The sequence below is a fragment of the Balaenoptera physalus genome, assembly GCF_965194825.1.
Source record: "Balaenoptera physalus genome assembly, chromosome: 15".
NCBI classification, from domain to species: Eukaryota; Metazoa; Chordata; class Mammalia; order Artiodactyla; family Balaenopteridae; genus Balaenoptera; species Balaenoptera physalus.
Genome location: NC_138894.1, coordinates 51,759,022 through 51,772,004, shown reverse-complemented (window position 1 = coordinate 51,772,004; position 12,983 = coordinate 51,759,022). Strand labels below are relative to the sequence as shown.

At 35.9% G+C, this 12,983-nt stretch overlaps 1 protein-coding gene across 5 annotated transcripts in view; it reads right to left on the bottom strand.

Annotated features, from left to right (window-relative positions):
* Positions 1–12,983, bottom strand: part of RTN4 (reticulon 4) — a 67,548-nt gene that overhangs the window by 3,669 nt on the left and 50,896 nt on the right. For all 5 annotated transcript variants that reach the window (XM_082426249.1, XM_082426248.1, XM_082426250.1 and 2 more), the window contains 2 exons: positions 11,064–11,271; positions 7,609–7,747 (listed from right to left, as the gene is read on the bottom strand). In XM_082426249.1, the coding sequence (XP_082282375.1) occupies positions 7,609–7,747; positions 11,064–11,271 (347 nt within the window). The remainder of the gene's footprint in view (positions 1–7,608; positions 7,748–11,063; positions 11,272–12,983) is intronic.

The window sequence follows — 12,983 nt, the reverse complement described above, 5'->3', positions numbered from 1 at the left end:
GTCCTTTATTTCCTCTCCATACTTTAGTTTACTCATGAATGGTTGAAAAAGAGAATTTCAAAGTTTTCTTCCAGTTCTTGGTGACATCATATAGTAAAAACTCAATGCCATGTTCAGAGCAGTTCTTGAAGACTTATAGACACAAGGTCAGTCAGGATTTTATTCAGCATTCAGCAGGAGCAGATCCTTTGCTTCCTATTGAGAGCCTTCATGTGTCTGGCAATCTCTCTGCCATATTTAGTAGGTCACAAACATACCACCATAATGCCACCATCTACAACAACTATTTAGGTACCAATAACAAAGTATATATGAAAAGAAGGAGAGGAGAGAGGAGTTAGCACGTCCATCATCTAAAGCAGTTACCAGCAAACTTTTTCTGTAAAGAAAGACAGTAAGATAATAAACATTTTCGGTTTTGTGGGCCACAAGGGATCTCTTGTCACATATTCTTTGAGTATTATCCTTTAAAAACATAAAAACTATTCTTAGCTCCCAGGCTGTACAAAAACAGGCCATGGGACAGACAGGCAGTAGTTTGCCTACCCTTATCTAAAGCATATCTTTGTCCATGTGTTCATTCTCTCAACAAAATCTGATTGAATGCCTACTATCAGCTGGGTACGGAGCAGTAATTAAAGTATTCAGACTCTAGTCATTATCTTTACTGCAGGTTAGGAAGACCCTTTGGATTCCTGCAGCAACTGTCAGTTCTACAAACAGCAACACTCTGCTTACCCCTACAACTGAATTTAATGTTCAAGTGAGCAAATATCAAGCCTTCTTAACACTCATCAATTGAAAATCAAAAATTAAATGCTGCCCTGGTCTTTGCAACCGCTATGAAACCACTGATAGAAAGGTTTGAAGCATGACTCCAGTTAGCAAGCCTTTTCCCTCTCACACAGTTTTAGACTCCTATTGCAAAAGCTAAATATAAACTGCTGCACTTGAGCAAGTCTACCATAGAGCAACAGAGCTATTTTCATCCATCACCACCCACAAGTCGACAGGGAAGAGTCGACCTTCTACATTTTAGAAGAAATTGCTTTAGCAATAAAGACACCCTTACCATGACAAAATTCAGAAACTAACACACAAGCTAGAAATAAGTCCTAATTTGGTCATTAAGTCACCGACAAGGCTGCACTCCAAAGCCACAAAGAAAGAAACCCTTCACACCCAGGTGATCTAAGGGGCTCAAATATCACTAGACTTGCCTCTTGGAGGACACTCTTTCTAAAAGCCAGAGTATCCAGACACAAAGAGAGGAACGGAGAGAGGCTTCAAACGTCTATGGGGCCAGGCAGGTGACATAAACACATGAGGGAGCCCTGGTAAGGACTGAGGCAGATATGTGCATTCTCCCTCTCAAGGAGCACACACAATCCAGCTCCACAGACTGTTGCCAAGCAAGTATTCCAGGCTAATGTTGCCAAATTTTCCCATTTAAAGAGACCAGAAATTCACATTTTTATGTGCTATCACAGAATTTTTAAATGTTACAGCTAAGTTTGGAGAAAATTTAACAGTTCAGGGGCCCAAAACAAAAATATTGGGTAAGGGTTTCCAGAGAACACACCATCAGAAGAGAAAGGAGTTAAGAACCAGCATCTAGCAATTGCACAATTACTAAAACTGTCAATAACAACATCAGCTAACATATTTTTGAACATACATTAGGTCAGTTAATCTCATCATAACCCCAAAAGTTAAATACTGTTATTATCCCCATAGAAGAGAAAAACCAAGACACAGAAAGATTAAGCAAGTTGCCAGACTAGAGGTGACAGTGATCTCAGGTTTATCTGACTCCATAATCTCTGCTCTGCTATACAGTAAAACCATTTACAGAGTAATCATTTATTAATGGTCATGAATGTGCACGCTATTACAAAGAGGCAGGGAAAAGGTCAATAAACACTTTAAACCTACAAATTCTATGCTCTTCCATGGCAAATTCTTGGCAACACTGCAGCCAATGCATATTAACTGAGGAAGTCAAAGGCTCATCTCTCTTTAGGCACTAATGAGACTAGAGGAAAGAGGGGCAAAGTACAATGGAGGTCTAGTAAATACTTACCAGAAGAGGGCAAGGGCCATGTCTTGTTTGTCTTTTGTCCAGGGGAATAGGGAATTCAATTTAAGTGCATATCACATACATATCTCATTGAAAAGCTCTGCAGATTTTTTTATTAGATGATGTCTCCGTGGGGTGGGGAGGCATTTTTAAGGAAAACGGGTGGAGGGTGTTTAACAGAATTTCAGAAATTACTTTAGCAATTCTGACACTTTCAAACTTTTTCTGAAGTTTTAAACACGGAAAATCATTTGACTTTTGACATCTTCAGCCTTATTCATTAGTATAACATTTTCCCCAGCCAATTTCCTGTCTAATTTTTCTGTGAGCCAAAGAAACCAGAAAGGAAACTGTCAAAATGTGTATGTTAATAAATGCCTAAGAGCCTGAGGGCTAGATTTTAATGTCCTTTTGGGTCAGCTATTTCTGGAATTCAGGCCTTTTTTGCTCACTTTCAGATTTCAGACTGAATTCTGGAACATTATGGTTACCTGATGATCAGACAACCATAGCTAAAAATTTTCTTATAATTTTAACATATATTTTCACTGAAAGTCACAGAACTACTGTCATAAAGAATCCAGTCTTTATCACCCAAAGCCATATGACAGAAAAATAAGAACCTCTGCCGAAAACACCTAGTCTTAGTATCTAGTAAATAAAAGTATTAGACTTTTTCTTGGGATTTGAGGTTTCAAAAGGCAGAACCCCCTACTAAAGCTGAGCCTTACTCAAGAAGTCCCAAAGCTGAGCCCAGCGGAGACTGTCACATGCTTTTCTTTTATAATAAAAGGGGTGCAGAAGTAAGCGTAGGGGGAAAACTATAGCCCAGGGTTTACAGCTTCAAGGCATAACTTTTAAAAACAGTGTTCTCCAAGCAGTGTCCTTAGAAAAATTAAATCACAATTTCAGGGGATGGGACCCCCAGCCCTTCCCCTTCCCAAGTATTATTAAATTTTATAGCTCCCCAGTGGTTCCAATGTGCAGCCAAGACTGAGAACCATTGTTTTACAACAAGAGCCCCTTTCAAAGACAGCTTATACAGAAGGTCAATCACAGAAATGGAATTAAACCTCAACTAGGTGGTTTAAATTTGTTCAACTATCTTATACTAGTTTTCTGGTGGTAATGGGTTATTTAAACACAGTTGACGAGTATCACTAGGTTAAAGAAAGTTATCCGGGCTCTTCTGGACTTCTCAGAGACTAATAAAGTGATATACACTAGGTTCGTCAAGAAAAGGACATATATACAGGTTTCACAGCTTAATTTTACTAGAGAACACTCCTCCTTTACTTCCCTTTCCATTCATTCTCCTTCCCTTACCTTATGTCTGGCATGCAACATAACAAACCCACTTTAAAACAAATCCTGAGGATTGATCAAAACATTTGCCTGTGGTAAAATTTTACACTAGTGTCTGAAATAAATCCTACTGAATGGAATTAGAAATATTTTTTCAGTGATTTTGCCCATAATATTTGACTAGAATTAATCTTTTGGGAAATGGATTGTTGCTCAATCTATGGACAGTTGAAAACTTTTCTAGGATTTAGAAGCTTGCAGGTAACTGCAAAGAAGCAAAACAAATGGAACAATTACAGTTGACCTTTGAACACAAGAGTCTGAACTACACAGGTCCACTTGTCAGCATATTTTTTTCAATAGTAAATACTACAGTACTACACAATCCACAGTTGGTTGAATCCATGAATATGGAACCAGGGATACCAGAGGAACCACAGATACAGAGGAGCCTTGGATAAGGAGGAACTGGGGATATGGAGAGCCAACTATAAACTGTACATGGATTTTCAACTGTGAGGAGGGTCAGTGCTCCTAATCCCCACATTGTTTAAGGGTCAACTGTACACAAGAATTTAAAAGGAGAAATCTGCAGAACATGTCTTATTTTTATTTGTCCAAGTCAACCACCAAAAAGAGATCTAGACCAGGCACAGATGATGAACCACTACCTCACATCAAATCTTTTCCAACAGGCCTGATGAACCTTGGGGTTTGGTTATTTCTTTAGAATAACGTATAGAATAGCCTCTCTCACACAGCACCAAAAAAACGATAATAAGCAAAAAGAAGAAAAATTTCACATGGTAAGAATAGTGGCTCTATATTTTTTAACTTCTGAGGAAGAAAGTTTCAAATAGAAGTAGTGGTAATTATGACCCAGAATCTCGAAATGTAGATTATATAAATTTGAGGGCATGAAATACTTATAAAGACAGTGAGTTATAGAGAAACCTCTTTCAAATTTTAAAAAGCTATTATTTTAAAAAAGCCACAGAGCTTGATACAATGTCAATTTTCTAAATGAAAAAAGATTTATAAATGAGACTAATTCCCACTGCATTTTCTTGAAATCAGGGTGGTTTCCATTTTCCTAGCTATGAACCATATGATAAAAGAAATCCAAATCAAAAGCTGGATCCTATAAATTTTTTTAAAACTCTGTTATTTAACAAGATCACAAATTCATCTGGAAACTGGAGAGACTGGGGCTATTTGTTAGCAAACTTTCCAAATTTAAAATCTGAATATAAGGAAATAAAATCAGTTTAACAGAGCAAATTGATTTTTCCTTTACATTGAAAAAGTGAAAGAAAAAAAAAAACTGCAAAAACCATTTTTGCTTGCTTTAGGGAGGAAGAATATGATTCTCCTGCCAACTGCTGTAGCTAAAAGGCAAAAAGTAGCAGAGTTAGAGGGAAAATAATTTTCTTTTTAAAAATGCTCTCTATACGTACAAAAACTATGGGGGATAAGAGTGGCAAATGCTCAAGGAACTCTCTCTAGAAAAAGAATACTATTCAGTCATTTTGAAAAGAGACAAGTGTTTTTTTCTCAGCTTTTTCCAATTAAGACATATTAAGCAAGTATCCTGTGTTTCTATAGTACCCTTAATTCAGTGAAAAGAAACAAATGAAATCTATACTACTCACACACAATGACATAAGGTTTAAAAGTCCCCCCACGTAGAATCACAAAGAACCACAAAGTTCATCTAGGAAGACCCTTCATGTATATTATCAGAGGGTTTTGCATTGGGAGAATAAGACTAACACCATACCTTATTCTTTGCCTCAACAGATTTTGAGACCTAAATGCAAAGTTCATTCTAAGTGTTAATATGCTGAAACAACTGTTATTTATTTGGAGCCCTGAATGAATTGCCATCTGGAGAAGTCACCAAGCAGCTTTCCTTGAGCTCTGGGCTTGCCAAAAACACTACTCGGGAAAACCATTCAAATAAGTTTTATTTTTCTCTTTTCTAATCCTTAAGGAGAAAAAGTAGTAAACTACACTTCTAATGCAACTCTTTTTTCCCCCAATATTAAGAAACAAAGAATGTTTTAAAAATATAAGAAAAACTCATAAAAATAAAGCATTCCAGAAAGTAACCTATCTCGTTATGTGCCGCTTCCCGTTACTTTCAAATTAGCAAAATCACTCAAGACAAGAATTTACCAAGTTGTTTCTCTCATTTATGCTAGCTTCCTCATAATAACACAATTGTTTTAAAAAAACAAACAAAAACCCAAGGTAATTTTCAAAAGAAATTTTTAAAATGAGATTTAACAGCAAAAAGAAATTATCTCATAAATGTAATTTATTAATAAAATTTCCTCATATTCTATTTTCAAATACCTGTGCAAATAAGATTTTAAACGCTTTCTAAAGTATTTAATCAGTCCTCCTCTAACATTTTCTCACTTCCTTAGCCTTTGCAAATATTTCCACACCTATATAACCGTCTACACAGAGGACTGTGTATAGATGACAATAAACTCTGAAAGTACAAATAAGTTTTCAACTGATTAAAGACACGGGGAAACTTTAAATTGTAATTTGTAAAAACTGGAATACAATGAATGAATCATTCCCAGATCAATTTGTTTTCTTTTTAAACATATCTTCAAGAATGCCTCTTCTCTCAAGAAAAATGTTAAATTAGACATACATAGCTACCTTCACTGCTATACGCTGCAAACATGATGACTTTTAGTTTCTTTTTGTTGCAGTTTTTATTAAGTCTATCAAAACAGTGACTCCTCAATCAAGTTTCATGATGCCTTTGTTTGAAGTCAGCCCCCGCAACAATTTCTGACTGCCAAATTCAGAGATGGCCCTTTGCTGTTTGAAGCTCTGTTATCACTATTTACAATGTTTCTTCTCAATCAACTCCTACCCACACAACCCTTCATCTTAAACTGCACTAGTACCTTCCCCTCAATAATTTTTCAAACATGTTCTACCCCAGCACTCAAGCTATATATTGTGAATATCACTTCAATAAATAGGAGCTGGTTTCTTCTAGGACCCATGTGTACAAGGTTCTATTTGATTTACTCCCAAATATTATTTGTTCCCTTTTGAAACTAATCAAACATCCCAAATGACATAACTATGATCTTTTTATTTATAGACTGACATCAGATTATTTCAAAGCACTACTACAGAATGAGTCACTAAATGCAAGCAATCTACACAAAAGAGATAATAATAAAAGGAAACTAAATTATTTACCATTAATATTATTAGTAACGGACATTCCAAGCCTTAATAGACTGAGAGAAACACACAGCTGAAAATAATGTCCATTTACTGGCCTATTAAGGCTAAGATATTTGTCAAAAGCATTTTGAGCATTTAAACCTATTCTGACCAGTTCAGAAATTGTTTCACTGAATCTAAAGACCCAATCATCCAGTTGCTATGACATCCTTGGTTTGCACAATAAACTGCAAACTTGTACATATCTATTGGAAAAGAGAAATTATGGTAATTACTACCACAGTACATTTCTACCCAGACTTAGATTGGAAACAAGTCCGTCTTAAGTCACCGGCAATAATACACACAACACAAACGGCAGGTTCCACATAAAGGAAAAGCACTAAAGTCCCAATGCTAGGGGTTCACATTACGTGACGAGTTCAGTGCTTGCTTTAAATCAGTCTGAACTTTGGGGAGCTGATTTGCAAGGTGAGACTCTAACAGCTGCTATGTAGCAAGATCCAAAAACTAAAGAAAATTCCGAAGTTTACCAACTGGTGATTAGTCCAAGTGTTTCAGAATATTAAGGTTTTTCCAGAATAAAGATCCCAAGAAAGTATAAAAAAATATGAAATAGCTTATATGTATGTATGAATCACACACAAGCTAAGAAATTAAGTCCTAGTCTCTAAAACAAAGTCAAGCAGATGAAATCATATCTGGTAATAACTCTATTAGATAATCTTTATTCTTACAGTCAACACTCTCTTTAATCTTCTCACTTTTAATCCTTATGATTTCCAAAAGTATGAATTTATAACATTTTCCTTTAAAAAGGAATTGTCTTTCCTCCATCTTAAATATTTGATCAGATTCTGAATTTTGGAACCCAAGTTTACAGTAATGATTTCATTACATCTTTATCATTTACTTTAATATAGAAAATAGAATTTTACTCTCTTAACTCTGATATTAAATTCTGGGTATGCCAAAAAATGGAAAGCAAGTAAATTTACCTTCAGAGAATCAACTAAATCATCAACTAAGAAGAGGCGCCTGAGTTCTTTTATCGTGCAGTTCACATGGCCAAGAGCAGAATTACTGTACTTCTGAACCAACTCCTCAGATATACCAACTTCAGATTCCAAATACGCCCTAGAAAACAAAACACATCATAACTGTCACTGACTGGATGATTTTCCCTGGATGTCTGTCAATCAGCAATTATATATCTGTAAAAGAGGACATTAGTAAAATATTTTACCATGGAAGCCTACTCTTTCCAAATTAAGCACAATGTAAAAACTCACCAAGCATGGGGTATTTCATTGATAACGCAGGTATAGAAAACAAGCATACGCTTTGAAATCAGACCTATCTGAGCTTGAATCTTAAGCTCTACCACTTACCTGGCTGTGTAACTTCTGAAAGTTATTTAGTCATCCCTCTAACCTCAGTCTCCTCACTTATACAATGGAGATTATCTTGAGATTTCAGTGAGTAAAGTGCTTAACACAATCAGGCACAAAGACGCACTCAATAAATGGTAGTTATTATTATGGATTTGGTTTTTTCAGGAGCACATAATGTTATCTCATCAAGTTTTCCTAACAAAACTTCTACTCATTTCCAAATACTATACTCTCTCAGCCTAATCTTTACGGGAAACTATCCAATAAGTCAAGCCCCCAATTGTGAAACGGCTGCCAAAAGTCAAAAGGCAATCTCAGTAGAACACAATAGTTCCTGTCCATTTAGATGCCCCAATCTATACTGAGATCTAGCTGGAGTTGTTAAATTTAAGAAGACAACTGTAATGGGGGGAACAAGTCAAGTAGGCAAGAATGCAAGGAATTGTTTCATTAGTTACTGTTTCAAAGAAGCCATTTATCTTAGAGCAATCAGAAGTGCTAAGGATTCTCTCTTATCTGTTGGAAGCAACTCTTTACCCAGTCCCTCCTCAAAAACTCCCCATATCCGTGGACCCTAGTTACACTGGAAATTACAGTCCTCTATGATAACTCCTTGTCTCATAGTTTTACCCCTGAAATATGCCCCAAATGTGCCTCCTCGTTTTCATTCGCTATACTATCACTATAGTTTAAGTGCTCATTATTTAAAAACTGGAATAGTCTATCAGTGTCCAAACCAGTCTCTAATCTATCTTCTGATTCACTCCTTCAGCCAATGCCAGATTCGTTTTATTTGAGCTATACTAGATAGTGTTATTTAGGTTGAACTCAGGTGGGAATTAGGAGACATGCTACCACCTAGCTATGTATACCTTGCAAAAGGCATTGAACTTCTTTGGGTCATGGGTCCAACTCTACAAAATTAAAAAACAGACTTCCTGAATCCATTCAGACTCCAACATTCTATGATTCTATGGTTCCAACTTTTCAACCACAGCCCTCCTAAATCCTTCCAACCTTATTTCTCACTACAATGTTGTAGCTCAAACTTGAGCCATTCACCAAACATTTTTCATGTTAATGTGAAGTTTTGTTCCTCACACTGTTTTCCCAATCCACAGTGCTCTCCTCTCACCTCTGGAGATAGCACACCATCAGTAAGCACCATCTCAAATTCCATCCATACATGATGCCTCTCCTGACCCTACTATGTAACTCTAACAATGCGTTCTTTTGTATTATTCTTATAGTAATTACCATATCCAGCCCTGAAATATAAACATGTGTATACTTGTATATTTTTTTCTACTAGAGTATAAACTGTCAAGGACTAGGAATATATCTTCATTAGTACAATGTCTAGCGTAGGACGCTTGTTATTTGTTAGCCAACAAATAGCAAGTTATTATTATCAAGTTAAAAACGATCAAACATTCACACCTACCCTTAAGTCAGCAAAAAATTTATTTATGCAGCTTTAAGAAATATAGAAAAGTGGCTGATACAACTTTTAGCTGGTATTCTGCTTCTTTGTACCACTGCTTTTGTTCTTGCTTAAGACAAGATGCCTGGCCAGCAGGCCACAAAGGCAGCACTCTCCATCAATGACACCCTGTGGGTATTTACATTCATTCAACTGGCATTTATGTGATATTAATGCAATGCCAGCACAGTCGTCACTCTTTTCCAATGACCACAGGTTATTACATAAGAACTGTATGATATAACTTTACTAATGTGACTGGAGAACTTGGAAAACTGTCCAGAAGGCTTGTTAAATTGGCATGTTGGCTGAATTTACTTTATAATAACCATAAAAGGCCTTTGAGCTAAGGACAGTGTTTCTAAGGAAATAAAGAATAAAGAAATCACTAGTTTCTTCTAAACGTCTTCTTTAAAAATCAAACAGTATGTAAAATTTATAGATAATTTAGAATTGTTGGCTTGACAATGTTTTTATATATTTCAGTGTAACTAATTAAAAATCATATTCCTTTACGATTTGTGGCATGATATAACTCTGCTATTTTGAAGTTGCAATTTCAAGTTACTGAATTCAAAGTTTGTTTCCCCATCTGTAAGATGGAGTAGTATCTATTCTCATAGAGTTTCATGAAAACCAGGAGCCTGAAATTAGGATAATAGTGGTGTTAACTGATAGAAATTGGCAAGTCTGAGATAAAAGACTCATTTAAAGACATGATGAATTAGTGGCTATGGGGGGCTGGGTGGGGAGTGACTGCGAGAGGTACTGATGCAGAGTGTCTTTTGGGTGTGATGAAAATGTCTGGAATGAAATGGTGACAGTTGTACAATTCAGTGAATATACTGAAAGCCACTGAATTTTACAGTATGTGAATTATACTTATCTCAATTTTTAAAGGGAGGTGAGGGTGGGGAACGTGATGAGTATGAAGTGAGGTCGGAAGACCCAAGCTGAGGTGCGTCCACCCCATTAGCAACTGGAGAGATAATGCTACTTGTCAAAATAAGGTAAGAAGATGACAGTTTAGAGACAAGGAGATGCTGAAATAAAGGAGCTATCCAAAGGATAATACAAAAGTAATGCCTTAGGGAAGGAGAAGAAAAAACTAGATAGAGAAGGAATGGTAAGAAAAGACATAGACATGATGAGGAAGCATAACAGAAAAACATTAACATACTATTGGAAAGAAAGGTATTTCTAATATCAGACAGCATAAAACGTAAGCAATAAAGAAAATATAACTCTCACCAATCCCAAACATGTTAAAAAGATACAGCTTCCATAAAAGTAAAATTAGGTAACCAATACCTACTTCTAATAAATAAATATTACTAACAAGTAGTAGCGTTAGGCAAATGATACATAAACCCAGTCTTTTCCATCATGAGCCTATGAAATGACTATTAGGAAATCTTAAAAGCAGATGCTTTTGGTACAGGTTTTCAGCAAACATTTGCAATTATCTTTTAGCAGTAAAAAATGCATGTCTGTAACTCTACAGATAGAGTGAAGTCTCAATAGTACTCTTGTTTACAGTGCTGCCAACACGTGCCTTGTTTTCCGAACATCTCACCTGAATGGGTGGCCTTCATCAGATTTCTGGATAGCCTGGATCACACCCTTATATATCCTAAAGCTGATAGTCACAGAGAGCAGGGCCAAGGCAATGTAGGCCGTTACACTCACAATGCTGAATACCGTCAATGAAAGCAGCAGGAATAAGCTGGCACCAAACACCACTCCAGTCTTCTTAATGTCTCTCCAGTAGAGAAGGTCAACAACTAAAAATTTAAAAAGAAGAAATCTGAAATTAGAACATTACTTTACCCATTTTTATTTGGCACATTTATATTTACTCCTCCCACAAAAGTAAAAAGGCCTCTAGATAAAGCAAAACCAAAACCTAAAATACTAAAGAAAGATTAACTTTTATAAGCTAAATTTTAAACCCACCCTAAGCTGTATATTAGCATAACACCTTATATTGATTTCCACTTACCATAAAATATTTCTCATTCAAATCTGTTTCCTACATGTCCAAGTCATTCTGGCCATACAAGATTATTAAATCTCTCAAGCCCAACACAGCAGGATGCCTAATCTAAAACAATAGGTTTCTTAAAAATCATCTTGAGGGTTTTTACCTTCACAAAATGCATGATATATATATTCAAATAACAGAAAAAGTATCTTATGCACTCACTAAAATAAGATACTTCACTGACCCAAAATATATTTATCTGCAGAAAAATCACTAATTCAAAACATGCCAAGAAACTAAAACTTTACTAAAAACTACACAGATGAGTTTCACAGCTCTGCTTTTAAAAGATCTCTGAGAAACTTAACAAAATTGTAACCTAACTTGGCTATCATTAAACAAAAATTTCCTGCAAAGCAAATAACAGAGGGAAACAGCCTTTAGATTACCCAAAAAGCTATTTCCCTCTAGGAGTAGGTACATGCAATGCCATAAAACTTTAGGTGTCAAAGAAAAAATGTGTTGCAGTGTTATATAACGTTTATTAATAGTAAGGAGTCAGACAAAGCTAACCTAGCAAGTCTGCTCTTGGCCCATGGACACAGGCCACTGTGGGGATCAAATAACCAGACCTGTGGTTTCAAGATTAGGTTATGGTACAACCCAAGGAGAATTCTGCAGTGTGTCAAGGGGCTCTTGAATTCACAGGCTAAACATAATTCATCTCCTTCTGGACTGTGGACAGTTAGGGTGGGGGGAGCAATCTTACAGTAAAATAAATATGGATATACTCTCGAGTACAATTTTAAATAGTTGTTCATTTTCAAGATGAAGGAGGTGACAAAGAAAAATCACATTTCTGGGGGCTGCTTTGGTCTTGATCCCCAGGTCCTTGAAGGTATCTGACTTTCCTTTACTGTTAAGGGTACTTTTGTGGGAAAAATTATGCATGTGAACTGTAAAATGTTAGATATTATTATGAAGCCCTAAATTCCCATTAGCAAATATCATTTGAATACTGATTAAGATATTTTAACTGCCCATCACAGTGTGTCGCACATAACAGGGGTTCAACAACATTTATTATGTTTAGGGAACATTTATTCCATTCTCCTAAATAGGATTTGATTTGAATGCTATTAATTTAACATCCTATATATGATTTACGGCTTTGTTTTCAAACTCTGATTTCAATTATTTATTAAAGTTTTCCCTATTTCAAGTTCGCTCCAACTCTGCCGAAAACATCTACATCAGTTTTGTTCGATTCAACTAGTTTCTACTACTGTACCAAGATACTAACACAACTGCGACCGGACCAGAAATAGTGTATCTACACTATGAATAATAAACACTGAATAAAGAAATAACAGCAATGCTAATAGTTTTCTGACATTCAGCACTCATTGAGCTGATACTGTTCAAAAAATTCAACCTAGTAGAATGAATTTAAAAACCTGAAAATGGGGACGTGGACTTTTCTTTAAGCCCTGTCCAACTCTAAAACACTAT